The sequence below is a fragment of the Lacerta agilis genome, chromosome 12 (genome assembly GCF_009819535.1).
Source record: "Lacerta agilis isolate rLacAgi1 chromosome 12, rLacAgi1.pri, whole genome shotgun sequence".
Lineage (NCBI taxonomy): Eukaryota > Metazoa > Chordata > Lepidosauria > Squamata > Lacertidae > Lacerta > Lacerta agilis.
Window position 1 is genome coordinate 33,544,720 of NC_046323.1, and position 19,314 is coordinate 33,564,033.

The 19,314-nt window shown below is 41.7% G+C and overlaps 1 protein-coding gene across 1 annotated transcript in view; it reads right to left on the reverse strand.

Annotated features, from left to right (window-relative positions):
- The window catches only part of CUBN (cubilin), a 134,316-nt gene that overhangs the window by 95,251 nt on the left and 19,751 nt on the right, over positions 1-19,314 (reverse strand). Inside the window, exons 11-22 of the mRNA XM_033165105.1 lie at positions 18,949-19,070; positions 16,504-16,690; positions 14,855-14,967; positions 13,864-14,098; positions 11,625-11,806; positions 10,668-10,830; positions 10,382-10,572; positions 6,215-6,374; positions 4,602-4,780; positions 2,886-3,048; positions 2,372-2,588; positions 1,459-1,589 (exon numbers count right to left, since the gene is read on the reverse strand). Coding sequence (XP_033020996.1) covers positions 1,459-1,589; positions 2,372-2,588; positions 2,886-3,048; positions 4,602-4,780; positions 6,215-6,374; positions 10,382-10,572; positions 10,668-10,830; positions 11,625-11,806; positions 13,864-14,098; positions 14,855-14,967; positions 16,504-16,690; positions 18,949-19,070 — 2,043 coding nt within the window. The remainder of the gene's footprint in view (positions 1-1,458; positions 1,590-2,371; positions 2,589-2,885; positions 3,049-4,601; positions 4,781-6,214; positions 6,375-10,381; positions 10,573-10,667; positions 10,831-11,624; positions 11,807-13,863; positions 14,099-14,854; positions 14,968-16,503; positions 16,691-18,948; positions 19,071-19,314) is intronic.

Here is a 19,314-nt window from a genome sequence, read left to right on the forward strand (position 1 = left end):
AAAGACAGATGAATATAAAACTTAAACATCCTTCTTGGCTAATGTCCTGCCATGTAAATTTGTCCAGCACTAATACAGTAACTCTTCCTTTTTCATTTTCCCAACTGGAACAGAGGTACCCTATTCAGTAACACAGCATCCAGCTCCTAGATTAAATGCTATCCATGTGAATTATAAATAGTGCATGCACAAAGTTTTGGGTTGGTGATCTTTGTCAATAACAGGAAATCGCCTGATGTCTTGGTGCTTTTATTAACCATTAGGAGAAACTTGTGTTTCCGTCCATTTTCAGTATATGAATTCCAGCTTGCCTAGGGAGAGTAAAATTGTACTGAGTAGCTGTGCACAACGTTCTCTGCCAGGGTGTGAAGATGGCTAGACCCATCTGGTTCTGATCGCTGCCAGTCCAAGCCAGTCCAAAGCTGGCTCTCATGGAAAGGGCAATAAAAACTGCTGGAAGCTGAACTGTGTAAACAGCCAGTGGAAGATTAAAACACCATTTTGTTGTCTCTTTCTTATGCACCGTTGCGCAACCGAGAAAATTAAAGCTGGGACATTTCCCTCTCCTGTTCCTCCAGAAACACAATTCAGATCCATTATTTGCCAAGATTCTAATTTTAAAAGCTAGATGAAGGGTTTTGCATTGGGCATGATTTTTCTTTTAATTTGATCACTCCCTGTCAAAAGAGATTTGCTACTTTCCCCAAGAGTTCTTTTATCCTAATATTTGCAACCTCCAACTCACCCTGCATCCTCCTACAGAACATACTCTATCTTCATTCATATATATATATATATATATATATATATATATATATATATATCAGACAATGGAAGAAAATATCGGCACTTGAAATCCTGCTGGTACTGGCACAGAGTAACATAATTAACTGACTTAATTTTACCAACTCGGAGAAAAGAAGGAGTCCAAACAAAGACCCTTTGTAGATAAGTTCAAAAGCAATCCCATTTAGAAACATTCAGCCACGGACATTTCAAATTGAATCTTTATCCCTCTGCAGCTTGGAGTGAATGCATTTGCCAAGCATGACATTCATTGCCAGCCTTTGCTCAGTCAAAATCCAAGGACTAAGTAAGATCTCCTCTTCCCTGACATTATCATCAGTCACTAGCTGCGGCCCTATTGGGAGAAGGCAAGCCTCAATTAATCATGGGCAAGTTACAGACAGGCTTGAATGCTGCATTCCTCCCTATGTTGGGCTGCCAGGGCAGGTCCAGCTGTTAGGCACACTAGCCAACTGGACTGCTGTTTGAAGCTTATTTGTCCCAAACCTACCTCCACTCAACAACTGAGGTCAGCAAGATGGATCAGGGGCTGCAGGGCAGCTTACGTGGCAAACACATCCCCACCCACCCCAGCATCTGCTTCCCGAGGAGCCAACCTCATGGAACCTAACAATAACACCGGTCCTGGACACAGTGAATGTCAAAGCATACCTGTAGATGAATTCAACGAAACATAATTAACCGAGAACCCTTCAGAGGCAATATTGCGGTTTGTCACAAAATATAGCATCAATGTGTTGCCGCCACTGGTCATAGATGGTGGGACCGACCTCCCACAGTACCTGAGCCAAAACAATTATAAATAGCATATAACTGACCTGTTAGATCAACCCTGTTTTGAGAACCGCTTTCAAATCCCTACTTGGCCATAAAGCTCACTGGGTGACCTTGGACCACCCACCAACTCTCTGCCTAGCCTACCTCACAGGGTCGTTGTGGGGATTCGGGGAGGGGAAGAACCATGGGCACCATCTTGAGCTCTTTGGAGGAAAGGTGAGCTATAAATGCAATAAATAAACAAATATAAAATAACCTCTGGTGGACAAATGTGCAATCAAGTATGTCACCACCATACATTTTAAAATGTTCAGCTAATATTCTAGCCTTCAAAGTAATAAGGAACAGAAAAATTGGACTGTTCTGTTTTACCATACCTTAAAGAGGATGGCTGGCGAAGTTGTGACAAAGAAAGGACTGGGTATTGATTAAAATTAGACAGTGGATGATGATGATGATGATAATAGTATAATTTGTACCCTGCCCATCTGTGTTGCCCCAGTCACTCTGAAGCTTGATGTGATGGCAGGCTACATCAAGTACACTTACAATGCAATCGTATACCTGTTTACTCACAAGTTGCACTGAATTCTATAGGATTTATTCCTCCATATCAGCATGTATGGAAGGTGCTGGGAACCTCTGGCCCTCCAGAAGTTACTGAACCGCAACTCCCATCAGCCTTAGCAAACACTGTCAACAGCAAGGGGATGGTGGGAGCAACATCTGGAGAGCCAAAAGTTCCTCACACTTGCTGTATCAGATTGCAGATTTTATAAATACATACCGCCCCAGCGTTGTCATAGTGCTGTTGTCATAGATTTCAAGGTAATCTCTGTTGCAGTTGTAATCAAATTCCAAGTAGAAATACGAAAAGGTCAGGCGGATCAAGTAACCAGGCTGAACTAAGATGGTCCATGCACATCTGACACCATGCGGGTATATCGCTGGGTAGCCAGGACTTGAGATGATTCCGTTTGGTTCTGTGAGAGTCCCTCCACATGCTACACCACAGAGGAAAACAGGGTATAAATCAAGGCATCACAAGCCAGCTATGGAGACAGTTAATAAATCTTTAAAGCATTTTGATTATAATATACTTTTTTGTTAAAAACTTTCTAACTTTATATAAAAAGTGTTTGCATTATGCATTTAAGCCCTTTGTAAGGACTGTACTTTCTCCAGAAATACAGCATTTAATTATACAATTTAATTGCTTTTCATTACATCAGTCCAGGTAATTTGGTGACAATGGTGGGGAGTCAAAAGGAGAGAGAGTGGGGAAGGGAGGCAACATTTACCTGCATCCAAAGACTTGTATTCAGCAAGGAAGCCAAGGTTTTCAGCAGATGAAGCTCTGAATTTGATATATAGATCGTTACGCATAGACTGAATTACTGAAGGCACAGTTTCCCCACAGTATTTCCCCAAGGAAGGAGCATTCACATTGTTTCCATCTCTGACCTGCAAGGGGGCAAATGTGCAGAGCTCATGAAATAGCTGCCACATTAAGCATACATAGGAAACAGGCTTGTACAGAGTCAGGCCAGGTGTCCAGGGCAGCCGTCTACCAGCTCCATCTGGTATGCAGGCTGAGACCTTACCTGCCTGCAGACGGTCTTGCCAGAGTGGTTCATGCTCTAGTTATCTCTTGCTTGGACTATTGCAATGCACTCTATGTGGGGCTTACTTTTGAAGGTGACCCAGAAACTACAACTAATCCAGAATGTGGCAGCTATGCTGGTGACTGGTTGTGGCCGCTGAGACCATGTAACATTGGTCCTGAAAGACCTACATTGGCTCCCAGTACATTTCCAAGCACAATTCAAAGTGTTGGTGATGACCTTTAAAGCCCTAAACCAGGCATAGGCAAACTTGGCCCTCCAGATATTTTGGGACTACAATTCCCATCATCCCTGACCACTGGTCCTTTTAGCTAGGGATGATGGGAGTTCTAGTCCCAAAATATCTGGAGGGTCAAGTTTGCCTATGCCTGCCCTAAACAGCCTTGGCCCAGTATACCCAAAGGAGCGTCTCCACCCCCATCGTTCTGCCCGGACACTGAGGTCCAGCACTGAGGGCCTTCTGGTGGTTCCCTCACTGTGAAGTTACAGGGAACCAGGCAGAGGGCCTTCTCGGTGGTGGCACCCGTCCTGTGGAACACCCTCCCATCAGTTGTCAAGGAAATAAACAACTATCTGACTTTTAGAAGACATCTGAAGTGGAGACACCCAGAGTGGCTGGGGAAACCCAGCTGGATGGGTGGGGTATAAATAATAAATTATCAACATCATCATCTACACACTGATTGGCAGTGGCTTTCCAGGGTTTCACTTGAAGATTTCAGGGATTGAACCAAGGACCTCCTGCATGCAAAATTGTTCTCTACCCATGGGCGATGGTCCTTCAGCTACTGTAGTGGAATGTTATTCTTTTCACACTTTAAGGTGACCCTACCTAATCCATGCTTTCCAAAACAATAACAGAACCGAAATGCAGCTCTCTTTCTCTGAATTTTGCAGTGCACTTCTCCATCCAAGCAACGTGTGCAAAAATGCATGTGCTGTAGTAAAGTGCACATATTAATGAAAACAACATACCAAAAAATCATTACATTACGGGGAGGTGTTTTGCAATAATGTGTACAGTAAGCCAAATTGCACAGTAATGTGTGTATTTTAGGAGAAATTCACTGATGAATTTTCATTAGGACTTTCAAAATAATTGCAAACAGATGTGGAAACATGGAGAGCTGTATTTAAGATTGGAAAATAAAAATAAAAACAGAAAATGGAAAGATTCACCCAACTTTAAAATACTCTATTCTCTCTCTCTTTCACTCCTGCCTCTCTCATTTGAACCCGAAATATGTTTCCTCAGAATAAAAGTCCCATCAGTTTCACAGGGACTGACACTTAGTACACTTAGAATTGACTGATAAAATTGAGCTCAATAAACCAAGATTTATATTTGGGGTTCTATCTTTTTTTTTTTTTTTGAAAAAAAAGACACTTCACCTCAACATAATCCAAGTCACAACTGCTGATGTTACGGAGCTGAAAGTCAGTGAAGTTCAGAATCACTCGATGGCCTTCTGGCTGAGAGATGATCCACTCGCAGATCTTGTAATGAGACAACGGCCTGGTATAATAGGGTGATCTGATGACACCTTCACCGGACAAAGCTCCTCCACAGGCTGCCAATAGAAATGGAACATTAGTAATTCTACAGATAATACTAGGAAGCAGTTTCAAACCAGGGTGGTTTTTTAAATCAATGGGGTTTTTAAAAATAATAAAATAATAAAATAATAATAAATAAATCAGATTTTTTAAAAATTTAAATCGGATTTTAAATATAAAATGAATTTGGAGGAAAACTCTTTCTAAAGATTTAAGTTACATTATATTCCAAAGGCTATTCATTAGGAAATAAGGATTTGTTTTATTTTTTTCATGTGTGTTAAAACTCAGCCTAAGAGGGTTTTTTTTTTAAAAGTTGTTTAACCACATCAGTTAACAAAAATGGATCCATATGCTATAATGTTATTGTTTTAGTTAAATAAACTGTTTACATTGTTATTAAAGAAATGATTATTTTTCTTTTCCAATAAAGTACAGCAGAAAAGTTGTCCAAAGATAAACAGTTAATTTATTAAACCTCACAATAATTTCATAATTAGCTGTCTATGTATTTCTAATCGTATACCCAAATCAGTAGTTTTTAATATAACTGTAAAAACTACTCTGAAAATTTATTATTCCAAAAAATGAAACCTTCATCTGGTTGCAAATATTAAGATTATCCTAGTGATAATGAGTCTTTTTGTTTTTAAAAAAGGAGATTTAAATCAAATCTTACTGACTAGTGATTTGAATTGTGATTTAAATAAAATCAACCCTGTTTCAAACCAAGCAAAAGGATTGATATAAGCTCAATATTGTCCACACTGACTGGCAGTGGCTCCCCAGGGTTTCGGAGAGAAGACTCTACCTAGACATGCTAAAAATCAAACCTGGGTCCTACCTCACGTTCCATCACTATGCTATGACCTACCTGGGATACTTATAGCTACTTTAAGTCCATAGTGTGCTCCATCATAATGATATGTGAGAACCTGGTGATGTCCTCTTTCCCCTATCAACTTTATTTAAAAGTAATTGAAACATAGGAAGCTGCCTTATACTGAGTCAGACTATTGGTCCATAAAGCTTAATATGACCTACCTGGCCTGGCAGTGGAGCTGCAGGATTTCAGGGAGAAGTCATTCCCAGTCCTACTTGGAGATGGAAGTAATTGGACCTAGGCCCTTCTGCATATAATAGCATATGCTCTACCACTGAGATACAACTCTTTACCATATCTCAGGTTGTCCATGGAATTTCACTTTAGAATTGATTAATAAATCTTTACAGAGAATGTCTAACGAAACCTAAATTTGCTCCATCAGAGTTTTTCTCAAGTCTAGTCCTATAAAAACTAGCAGACACCATTGAGTTCTATGGGAGAAAATACGTAACGGCCCGCCCCAGAGGTGGGTGTTGCACAGGTAAGGGATAATAATTTGCTCAGTTGATTTGCTCCTGGGTCCAAGTGAGGACTCGCGGCATTTATAAACCATTTCCCTTACCAACATCATAAACGGCCCTGAAGCTAGATCTTTGTACTGAGGTATCAGACTTGAACTTGACCCAGAGGTTGCTGCCATGGGAAGTGATAGCCGAAGGAAGTGTATTGTTGCCACATAACTTGTTGATTAAGGGGTCCATCTCAGTGTCACCATCCCGGACCTAGGCCACAAAAGAAAATGAAACCACTGAAAAGGTAAGCATCAAACAGAACCATGTTTTCGAGGGAATGGCTGGGTGTGCCCCAGACCAATACAAATTCCAGGTCAAGAAACAACAGCTTTCAAACACACCTGCTGCTTACCAAACTGGTGACTCCCATATTGGCTGCTGAAGAAGGTAGAAAGGTGATTTTAATCTTTGCATGTTAAGGCGTTAAAGATCTGGCAACCCCTCCTCTTAGTCCCTCTGAACCATTCACAAGTCTCTAGTGGCTAGAGGAACCATTCACAAGTTAGATGGTGTTATTTCAGATATGCCTGCACCAGTGCCGGATTTACGTGTAAGCTAAACAAGCTATAGCTTAGGGCCCCACTCTCTTGGGGGCCCCCCAAGAAAAATTAAAGGAAAAATCCACCAGGATGTACATTTCCAAAATATAAGATAAAAAGCAAATAAAATAAAACCTACACACAGCAACAGTGTTTTGTGTTGTGTAGGCTCCTATGATGTAAGTAACGGGCCCCACCTATCACTGGTTTGCTCATTTCTATATCAATTACTTTGATAAAACACATATTTTGTTATGTGCAAATAGCTTTAGATACCTATTAGGTCCATAAATTACCATATAGCATATATTCAACACAAAAACAGCGACAATTGGTTGTTGACAAAGGACCGCTGGACATATAAAGGGCCCCATTACCTTCAGTAGCCTAGGGCCTCATCAAACCTAAATCCAGCCCTGGCCTGCACCCTGGCACACTCTCCACCAAAGCCTTAATGAAAGAAATGATGACAACGGAGGGTTAATACCAGAGCACAACAATAACACAGGACCTCATCTGGCCCTATCAGGGCTAAAGTAGCCGTGATGGCAGCCACGGGATTGGAAATGGTGCGTATGCTTTTTAAAATGTAAATGTATCGGGAAGGGATCCAGAGCACCCAACTACCACTGGGAGAGGTGTGTAGGGGTGTGTGTGTGTGTGTCCTACAGGAGATTTAATGTTCCACCCCGACACTGTGGTTCTGATCCAGACTGGACATACGCCACTTGCATTGTGGGAATGGGGAAAGCTTCCGCTTACTCCAACTGAACATAGATCCAGATTGAGACAACAGCACGGGGCAAAGAGTTCAAGCCCCTGCCCCCTGCTCCATGTCAAAATCCTGTATCACAGTACAAGCCTGCAAACGATTTTTTTAAATGAATGAATGAATGAATGAATGACACATTTGTGTGTGCCCCATTTGTACTAATGGACCAGCCTCCACTGGGGATGTGCTAAACCTTTGTATTTGGGTAGAATGCAGCCTGAAAACAGTGGAAGGATAAACCACCTTAATCTCAGTTCACAGCTGTTAATAGATTTCTGATTTATTTTAAACATGCTGGTATAATGTGACCCATAAAGTCCTAGCATAGCTAGGGACTGACATACCTGTATAATTTTAATCCTTAGGCTAGTATCAGATTGACCTTTCTGCATGAAATAATATCCTGCTGTCACGGTAAAGATGCCCGAGCAGCACCATCTTCTTAGTGATCCCAGGCACTAAGGGCTGTTTCTCGTGTGTTTTCAATTAAAAAATATGCCGTGTCACATTTCTGAAGCATCTGTGTGTCTCCATTATACTGAGCTGCAATTAGACACAGCTTCCTCGAGTGCATTTAAGTGTGTCCATGACAATGAAACTGAAAGAAGAAGCCACTTAAGAATAACTGGCGTACACCATATAGAGTGGCATGTACAAACAATGTACGATATAACCCATACTACATGCACTTGTGCATGGGATTCCCTTCTAAATAGGGAGGTGTATATATAAAAAGTGTCATACAAATAACTTGCTGTTGATAGCACCAGCATGCTCTGGCTGAAAAAGAAAGCACTGGTTATATTTGGTCTTTGTCGAGCATTTATTCTGATTTGTTTGCGGGAAATTTATATGATAACAAGCACTCATCTCGATCTCATTTGTGGGGTGTTTATATGCCTTTCCATTAATCATTTGTTCGTTCCAAACTTTTCAGTGCATTTCTGTATCACTTTCCTAACTGCAAATAGTCTGGGTTTCGTTTTAAAGTGTATTTGCTGTACTGGGGGTGGCAGAGCATTAAATCTACTTTAATTGCGGAAACCTAAATTGACAATACACACTTGAACCTCTCTTGAAAAATAGTGACAGTCTGGACTGGAGGCACCCTACATGACCTACATAATAGCCTTTCAATGAACTTTCATGGAAAGGAAAACAACAGCAAGAAACATCTCCCCACCTCTTGTTAGGATGCTTTAAAGCAGTTCCAGTATTGGGTTGTGTTTGCCATTTTTTAACAGCGTTCTACGCTTCCATTCCTCAGCTGAGTGGATGTGCAAGGAACCAGGGTGCCAGGAGTTGCCAATGAAATGCAGACACATCAGAACAAAGCTACACTTCCTGCATTTGATCGCCAAATAACAAGGTAAATGCTTTGCTGAACTAACACAAAGTGATTGGGGCCTGGCAGAAACAGTTTTGTTCCTCTTGTTGCAGTGGATTTCACTGCCGTTTTGCCAGCAATTAGGGGAGGGAATTATGAGCCCAAACAAACAGAAGCTGTCTGTTTTCATTACACACCAGGCTTCCCCCTGATTTGGAAATTAATTACACTTCGTTCCAACCAGTGTCAAAGGAAGGAAGGAAGGAAGGAGTAATGTTATTACAGCAACAAGCCGAAGCTGTAGATAACAGTTCAGTTTATATTAAAGATAGTCCACAGGAACCCTTTCTCATTTTTCCACCTCAAAAGGCAAGTTTCAAGCTATATAAAGACAAATGAGTCAGCTGATCCCCAGATGATGGCTGAGACCCAAAGAGCCTGAAGCTCCCCCCATTTTCTTGCAATTCTTAGTATCAAGAGAAGTTTCTGTGGAGGGAGAAGTTTCTCCTCCTTGAGGGAGGAGAAACAAACCTACAGCCCCATAGGTTCAGTAAACTAATTGCATAATTATTTGAATCTGGCCAATATATAATTTGAACCCAATATTACTGTTGGCTGTTTTAGCACCTGAGAACCATGCACCTTTTATACTTCTTTAACAGCTTCTGTGCTGCTGGGTCAGGCCAAAGGCCCAACTAATCTAGCATCCTGTTATCACAGTGAGCACCCCGATGCCTGGATGCAACCATCACTCTCCCCACTTGTGATTCCCAGCAACTGGCATTCAGAGGCAAGGAGCATAACCATCATGACACTCCATTCTTTGCTACTCTTGGTGCAATTCTGCCTTCTATGCACCTCTTAAAGGTACAGGGCCCTTTGCACAATACGGCTCTGGCAAAACAAACTCACTGAGCAATGCTTATCCTTATCTTGTATTTGGCACACTGCAACTTGAGCGCTCAATCATACGGAGATTATAAAGAGTCAATCTTATCATAGTTATGTTTCTGTGCTGATCTACCTTTGCCTTTTATTGATTGCTCTTAACTTGTTTCTTGTCCTCTGTGGCTTTTGGACCCTAATGAAGCTGAATGTCTATTTCCTTGCATACCCTAAGCCAGAAACTCGTCTCCATCATTTTTTTTGGGTGCAGAGACTTTCTAGAGATGCTTGAATAGATCTCCTGTCACTTTCAATTTCTTTTTTAAAGTATCACGAGCCCCTTCAAAATATATCAGGACAACGGACCAGAGGGAGAAGGGGTTACCCATAAGGTTGCCGGCCAGTAACTCCTAAGGTACCCATGGAAGGTCTTCCTTAACGGTGCAGATAGGTTTGATTTCCATCAGGAAAATGTTGCAGGGGAAAAGGGATAACCCACCTCCCCTCCAGCATGCCACAATCTCATCCAAACTAGGATAATCCCCACCACGATTGTTTTTTTAAATAGATGTAAAAAGATGGGGAATCAAATCACATCTTTAACAAATGTCTCATCTCATTTGGCCCATCCTCCTCCTCCTCCTTTCAAAGCCAACCTTCCAACTCTACAATTTGATGATTCTATCAAAGTCACCTCAACGTAGTTCCAGTTGCAGCTGGGATGACTGTCCAGCTCCAGGTGTGTAAAATTGAGGATCATTTTTTCACCGGGTGGTTGTCGGATGATGTAGATACATTGCCTGTTGTTAAGGTAATGATTGGGCCAGTAGGGGGACATGATAACCCCGCTGCTGCCTGTATAGTTTCCTCCACAGTTGGGATCAGCTGCATTGATGAAAAAGAAAAGGTTACTCAAAACAGCATCTGTTTGCCCTGCGAAGAGCTGCAACTGTAGACCCGGTATGCAAAAACACACTCACCGGTTGATGTTGTATATGTGATATGGAAGCCTCTGTCACTATTAGAACCATCGGAATGAAAATGAACCAAGCCATATGGGCCAGTGGTTTGAAGAGGAGGTGGCAACACAGAGCTGCAATATCTTCCAAGGAGGGCATCTTGAGGGAGGAGGCCATCTCGAATCTAAATAAAAGCACCAATCCACATATTCATATCATGTCACACACACATGCACTTTATGGGGTGGACTTAATCCAATTTATAGTAGCTCCAATGAAACCAAGTTAGTCCCGGTTAATTTAAGTCCCATTGATTTCTTTGGGTCTGCTCTAAAAGCACGACTAAGACCACATTCGCGCCATGCATTTAAAGCACTATGATATGACTTTAAACAGTCATGGTTTTCCCCCAAAGAATTATGGGAACTGTCAGTATAGCATCTACAGTCATACCTTATGTCGAATGGAATCGGTTCCAGAAGTCCGTTTGACTTTCAAAATGTTCGAAAACCAAAGCGCGAAGCTCCTGCAGCCAATCAGAAGCCGCGGGAGCCCTGTTGGACATTCGGCTTCCAAAAATAGTTCGCAAACCGGAACAGTCACTTCTGGGTTTGTGACATTCGGGAGCCAAAATGTTCGAGAATTAAGCTGTTCAAAAACCAAGGTATGACTGTATTTGAAGTTGACATTTATTTAAGCTGCTTATCTGGACAGCTGGAGTCTTTATGCAGGTGTTTGTGACAAAATAATGGTTCAAATTGAATTATACTGGCCTATCAAGGAGAATTACCTCTCCCTACATATGGCAAAGTTTCTAATTTTTAAGTGTTTGCTGTTTTATGCACACTTATCTGGAAGTAAATCCCATGGACCTCTGTGGGACTTACTTCTGAGTAGAAATGCATAGGGCTGCACCAGTAATCTTCTATCCAAGGCAGCATGTATTATGAATAACATTTTTCTTTTAACAGATTTTACCTCCAGGTAGTCCTGGCTGCAATTATCATGGTGCTCAAGACTCAGTGTGCCAAAAGCAAATGTGATGAGGAGGCCGGGATTGGTCGAGATGATCCAGTAGCAATCCTTGTTGGGAGGGTAGTTACCAGGATAGCCAGGTGAATTAATTGAGCCATAAGTACCAGTCAGCTCACCACCGCACGCTAAGAGGGAGACAGAAAAACAGGGGGTTCTTATTTACATTTTCACCACAGGGAGAAAAGCCACTTGTCCTAATTTGAAACAGACATCCCTTTATTTGTGAGAGGGCAGTCCTCTCTTTGAACGTGCCCTCTATTTGAAGGGGCTGTCTGTTTCAAGGTAAAGTACCAAAAGGGTATCGAGAGCAGGGCCCTGGTTGCTGTCCCTTGATGGACAGCAGTCACACAGGTCACCATCTTCCTCTCTCTGGGGAGTTGAATCACATTTCTAATCATCTCACCAGAGTGGGGAAGACAGTGACCAAGTGACCTGCGTCTAGGTGCTACTGGAAGGAATTTTTTTTATTTTCTATTTTGTTTTGACTATGGCAGACCAACACGGCTACCTACCTGTAACTGGAACTAAATTTGCTAATCGTTGCTGAATTTGCATCTAGAAATGGAAATTAGTTCAGGTACTCTTTTCCCTGCACATTTTGTGCCCTCATATGTCCTCTTTTTTGGTGGAACGTAGTGGCGTATTTCCTCTTTCTTCAGTGATGAATATGTGGCCACTCTAACTGCAAGCCATGTGCCCTGAAAACCAGACATCTCAAGACTTCTTGCACCAACCTGGGATGGCATTGTAGCTATCAGAATAAGCTCTGGGGCATATGATTTTTGAGGATGCCTGAAATCCTTAGTAAGCACTCAAATACCCTGGGAAGTGAAATGTCCCAGGGTCATAGACACCCAGAGTACTCTCAATGACATCACTAGGTTGTGGGGTGCTTGTTTTTTTATATATATAAAGAAAACTCCTATGCACTGCTGCCCGTTCCAATATAAACCAAGAGACATCACTCTTCACTTCATATTCAGCTTATAGGCCTAGAGTAACACATGTGTTAATCATATATGACAGACACAAGGCTTCCGTGTTATTTCTGAACAGGGAATGCATAATATGTGACATTTTCCTAAGAGAGCAGAATTAGAAGCTATGCATTTTGCTTGGAATTAGTAAACTGCTCAGCTATGAACATAACTAGCTTTAAAAAAAACAAACAAACTATTTTAAAACATATGTTTTCAAAATGTGGACTGCTGTCTTCAGCTCTGCTTCGTTCAGGGCTCATCCACACAGGAGTTTAATGCAGATTTGAAGCTGCATGTGTTTTAATCCCCACGCCACCCCCAGCACTGTCCGAATGCCATGCTTCTTATCTAACTGGCAGCCTGTACTTCCCCAGCATTAAATTTGGATTTTCCCAGTTCAGGGATAACCTGATAAAAGAAGTAAATCCAATATAAAGCTACATGTTACCGAACTCTGGATTGCAATGAAGTTCATTGTGTGTTGGTGCATTAAAAAACCTGTCTTAAAAAAAAAAACTTTAAATATATATGTCTACATGTACAGCTAAAAAAATAGATGCACACATGCCCACAACAGACTTTAGGTTTCCAGAACTTGTAGAGTGGGGAAATACTAGTTGAGGGGAGGGAATAACAACACTCAGCACGTGCATCTGGGAGAGCCAGTGTGGTGTAGTGGTTAAGAGTGGTAGACTCGTAATCTGGTGAACTGGGTTCGTGTCTCCACTCCTCCACATGCAGCTGCTGGGTGACCTTGGGCTAATCACACTTCTCTGAAGTCTCTCAGCCCCACTCACCTCACAGAGTGTTGTGGGGGAGGAAGGGAAAGGAGAATGTTAGCCGCTTTGAGACTCCTTTGGGTAGTGATAAAGCAGGATATCAAATCCAAACTCTTCTTCTTCTTCTTCTTCTTCTTCTTCTTCTTCTTCTTCTTCTTCTTCTTCTTCTTCTTCTTCTTCATCTCATCAAGCAGCGCCCAGTAATGTGGTAGGGAAACATCAAGGCAGATTCCAGAGACATAAAATTGAAAGGGCTCACAAGGGCAATGACACACAAACGCACACAAGGGAAAACTGACTCTCATCTCCATTAACTCCCTAGTGTTGCGGGCACAGTCTTACTCGTGGGTTTCAGCTCTTGATGCTTTTAAATGCAGCAAATGTCTGCAAGGAGCCTAACGTTTTCATGCACCACCATCTTACCTGGCTGCCGAGACTCCCAATGAACTGTAAACCCTCGTGCATTCATCATGTGGTCAGAGTAGAGCCAGAAATACAAAGAGTTATGGCTGCTGAAAAGCTCTTCTGGAGGAGAAGACCCACAATATTTTCCCAGCACGTTTGCTGAAGCCGACTCTCCATCGTGAATCTGGAGAAAGCCTGACCTGCAGCTGATACTCTCCTCCAGATGGAAGACTGGAAATGTGATCCGCAGGATCTAGCAGGAAAGAACAGAGAGATTCATTTAATTTGCTTGTTTTTTCTATCCATGGAGTATGAGAGCCTTGGCTGAAGGATGATTAGATATTGTTTATACAGTTACACTGTGCAGATTAGATAGCACACCTGTCCACACAGTCATATGTTTGCCAGAACATTTGGAGGTGCTCTGTATAATTTCCTGACAAACCCCAGAGCAGGCAGAAGGATTAGCTATTGCCAAAGGTCAAAGGAAGAGAAAAAGAGATAAAGAGGTGGATATACACAGAAGTTGACCAGGGGATCTAATCCCAGACGCTCCAAACTATTTTGGTAACCTGATAGCTATTCTGGATTTCATATTATCCCAATTCAACAGGGACACTGAATTCCTCCCAGAAGCTTGGGAGTCCCCAGATTGAACATTCCCCACCCACACCCCTGCTTTTAATTTCCCAAAGACAGGACTGGTCAGGTCCAGGAGACATGAACCAGAGCTAGGTGAAAAAGAAAGACCCTCAGAATGAAGCCCAGAAATAACAGAACTGAACTGAGATGCCATCTTCACAAACACCTGCATCTGGTCCCCCAACTGCCCCACTTTTTTTTCATAATTTGGGGTGGGGTAGTCATTTTGTTGCTGCCATTGTTAAACAACAGAGAGTCAGAAATCCTTGCCAATCTACTTCCACCCAGTGATCTACCTTCTGGACTCCCTTGCCCTAAGATTTTTTTGCTGTTATGCCCTTTCACCCTCAGGTTGTTCAGCTCTTACCTTGTCGTTTGTAGTCCGAACCACCCAGGCGCAGCTGACCGTCTGATTATATTGCTCAGTGTGATTAAGGTAGCTGAATGAGCCTGACAGGCCTGAAAGTGACCCTCCACATGCTGCAGTTATGGAAAAGAGTAAGTAAGTTAATATCAGCAGTTCCTTGAAGGAAACGAGAAATACCTATTGGGATACCTAAAAGATCATCTCACCTCTTACCCAACCAGTCACTGCCCTCTGCAGGAGAAGACCTCCTGTAGATATCAAGTCCCTTCTGTACAATGAGGAAATTGGGCCTTTGGTGTGGTGGCATCTGCCCTTTGGAATTCCCTCCACTTACATACCAGACAGGTGACATACTGTATCTATTGCCTCTTTGGTGCCTTTTGAACACCTTCCTTTCTCAACAAGCTCTCTTCAACAGATTAAAATACAGTATTTGGCCCCCATCTCCACTTCTGAGCACAATTCAAAGTGTTGTTGCTGACCTTTATAGCCCTAAACGGCCTCGGCCCAGTATACCTGAAGGAGTGTCTCCACCCCCATCACTCAGCCTGGAAACTGAGATCCAGCTCTGAGGGCCTTCTGCAGGTTCCCTCACTGTGAGAAGTAAAGTTACAGGGAACCAGACAGAGGGCCTTCTCGGTAGTGGCGCCCTCCATATCAGATGCCAAGGAAATAAACAACTATCTGACTTTTAGAAGACATCTGAAGGCAGCCCTGTTTAGGAGAGTTTTTAATGTTTGATGTTTCATCGTGTTTTTAGTATTCTGTTGGGAGCTGCCCAGAGTGGCTGGGGAAACCCAGCCAGATCAGTGGGGTATGTATGTATGTATGTATGTATGTATGTATGTATGTATGTATAAATAAACTATTTGTTTGTTTGTTTGTTTGTTTAATACATTTAAAACAGTATTTATACCATTTTAAACAGTCATGGCTTCCCCAAAAGAATCTTGGGAGCTGAAGTTCATTAAGGGTGCTGAGAGTTGTTAGGAGATGCTTATTCCCTTCACAGAACTACAATTCCCAGAGTTTCCTGGGAAGAGATATTGAATGTTAAACCCCTATGAGAGTTGTAGCTCCATGAAAAGAACAAGGATCACCTAGCAGTTCTCAGCATCCTTGCGGTCAAGTAGGGATGGAGAGATACACTGTAAAGTCTGAAAGCTGTTCAGGACAAGAAGCTAGGTCCAGGTAAGCAGCTTTAAAGGACTAGTTGGAATTCTAGTTACAGGTAGGTAGCCGTGTTGGTCTGCCAAACAAAATAAAATAAAAAATTCCTTCCAGTAGCACCTTAGAGACCAACCAAGTTTGTTCTTGGTATGAGCTTTCGTGTGCATGCACACTTCTTCAGACACGAAAGCTCATACCAAGAACAAACTTGGTTGGTCTCTAAGGTGCTACTGGAAGGAATTTTTTATTTTAGTTGGAATTCTGTTTCCCATTGATTGCTGCTAAGTTGACAGCTGCAATGCCAGCCTCTGACCACCTGCAGTGGATGGAGCTATAGAGCATCAAAGAACAGGCAACAGCTTCCTTCTTCAGACAAACTGCCAGAATGGCACAGATCACAAGGCACCCACATCCTGCTGCTAGGGCCTGCCGTTTAGAATCTCTGAGTGCCTTATGACATTCATTTACGGTGCACTTACCTTGTTGGGGTGTCTGGCATTGAGGCCCAGTCCAGCTGCTTGTACATTCACAAGAGTAGCCATTCACTGCATCGGTGCAACTTCCTCCGTGCTGGCAAGGATTGCTGGAGCACTCGTCAATGTTTTCTGTACAGTTGGCACCCGTCCAGCCAGGATGACACACACAGTTGTAGCCAGAGACTGTGGTCTGCAGACATAAAACCAAACAAAAGAGAAACCAAACACATATGAGTCTACTACTGCCATAACCTAGAAGCAGTTTCAAGGTACTTTAGAGCATGTTGAACAAGCTTTGTATACATGGTTGCTATATGCTTAATAATAATAATTTTTGCGTCCCATCTTTCCTTCTCCAGGAGCCCAGGTTGACATGCAGCAATCACAATATATAAAAACCATCATTAAAATAGTAACTAAAGCCCGTGCAAATTCTACAAAGATTTGGCTTTTGGGACACCACTGCAAATAATGTAATATTCAGCAAAAGCCAGATCCATGCTGAATTTAGACCAGTGGTTCCCAACCTTTTTTTGGCCATGCTCTAAAATTCTGATGCCCCCCCCCATGACATCTAATTCTTATTATTCTAAAAGTGAACTATTCATATGGAGGATGCCTAAAAGGCCATTCACTATTAATAACTCATTCTTAAATTGCCCCCCTGTGGGGTGTGTGCCTCACGTTGGGAACCATGGATTTAGATCATAGCAACATATACAGATAAGTGGCTCAACATAGGCAAAAAGAGCTAGAAGTCAACCATGTGGGGTGTCCTTGTGCTGAAATGGAAAAAAAATAAACTACAATAAAAAATAATTTGTATAGATTTTCTTCAAATCAAAGCATGTTGCTGAAAGCGTTGCAATAACCCTGTATCCTTAGCCCATGGGTAGTCAAACTAAGGCCCGGGGGCCAGATCTGGCCCAATCGCCTTCTAAATCCGGCCCGCGGACGGTCCGGGAATCACCATGTTTTGACATGAGTAGAATGTGTGCTTTTATTTAAAAGGCATCTCTGGGTTATTTGTGGGGCATAGGAATTCGTTCATTATTTTCAAAATATAGTCCAGCCCCCATAAGGTCTGAGGGACAGTGGACTGGCCCCCTGCTGAAAAAGTTTGCTGACCCCTGCCTTAGCCCAACATTGACCCTTTGGGAACTAAAGTGGAGACATATTGGCAAGGTTTGCACAAAACCAAAACTTATGGTTTATTATGGTTTATCATTACATCATGGGTACTTCTGCACTAGGGACTTCAATATGGATTGCCACTCATTGCCCTGTAAAATATGAGGGAACACTGACATGGGAGGAGATAGGAGATGTACATGCCAAATGGCAAAAAGTAATATAGCTTAGAGTGGGAGAGCAATCAATGGACAGCACTAAAACCCTCAGACTCATGTGCTCCCCCTTTCCCTTTCTGGCAGGAGGAGACTGAAAACTTTCACCTCCATTTTTTATTAACCACAGTTTAGCATTGGGGTGGAACCCTAAACTGTGGTTAGCTTTAACTACGGCTTGGCATATTTCAGTAATAAACAGGGTGGGTTCAGACACATTGCTAAACTGTGGGTAGGGATGAGGGAGATATTCAATTCAGTTCACATTTAAGGGTTAACCTATCTATTTTGCATTTTCCAAAACAGTGTGCGAACAGAAATACAGCCATGCTTCAAAATTTATACTTCTCCGAATTTTGCAATGCAGTTTTTCAAGCCAAGTCATGCGTACAGAAATGCATACACTGTGATAAATTCTGCAAATAGATGCATATGTTTGAAAAAAATAACATACCAAAATATGCTTTATTGGGGAATATTGCTTTACAAAATTGTGTATATTGGGCAAAATTTGATATAGACATATTTGTATTAGGAGAAATTCACACTGAGCTGCAGATAAAACTTCACGAGGACTTTAAAAAAAGTAAATTAATTTGCAATTCCCACCCATATGAAAAATTGTCATTTAAATGCACATTTCTCCTAATATATCATTTTATTAATGTGCACATTTTTGAAGGCATTTAAAAACACAATATGCATTTTGTGTGTTATTTTCAAATGATATTCATAAATAATAATAATATCACATGCATTCCTATGCAAACTTTCCTCCAACATATTCATTTTTGGTTGGCAACAATATCACAAAATTCAGAGAAGTGCAAACTTCAAAAGAGAGCCGAGTTTCAGTTCACACGTTGTTTCGAGAACTGTGAACTAGGTAAGTTCACATAAAATGAGAATGAAGTCAAATTTCTCTTCATCCTTACAGTTTAACGTATTAATTTTTATACATCCTTTTTAGCAATGCAACAGCAACGTAATATGTTCTTATGTGTTATGAGCCAACGTGTAACTTGATCTTCTCAAAGCTTAATGTTATAATAATTCATGACATCTGAAATCTTACGCTTTTAACATAGCAATGAACACTTACAAGACACACTCCATTTAGACAAGGGTTTTGCGTTTGGCAGATAGTGCTCATTGCAACACATCCACTGGGGCCATAGCCACTCCCAGTGTATCCAGCCGGGCAGATACAACTAGGCAAAAGGCCTGCAAAAAAGAAGAAGAGGCAAAAATAATCAAAGCTATGAACATCATCATAATTTGATATTAATCATGTTGAACACACCTGTTTCAAGGGGCTGCTTTATCAGCAGCAAAATCTTCAAACGATCCATTGTAGTTGGGGGTTTTTTAAGTTGTGACTTACAAATAATTTAAGATGCAGTCCTCTGATTTAAGTCAGTTTACTTAAACTAGCCTGGTTTGAAACCCATATGCTCAAGAGAAATGG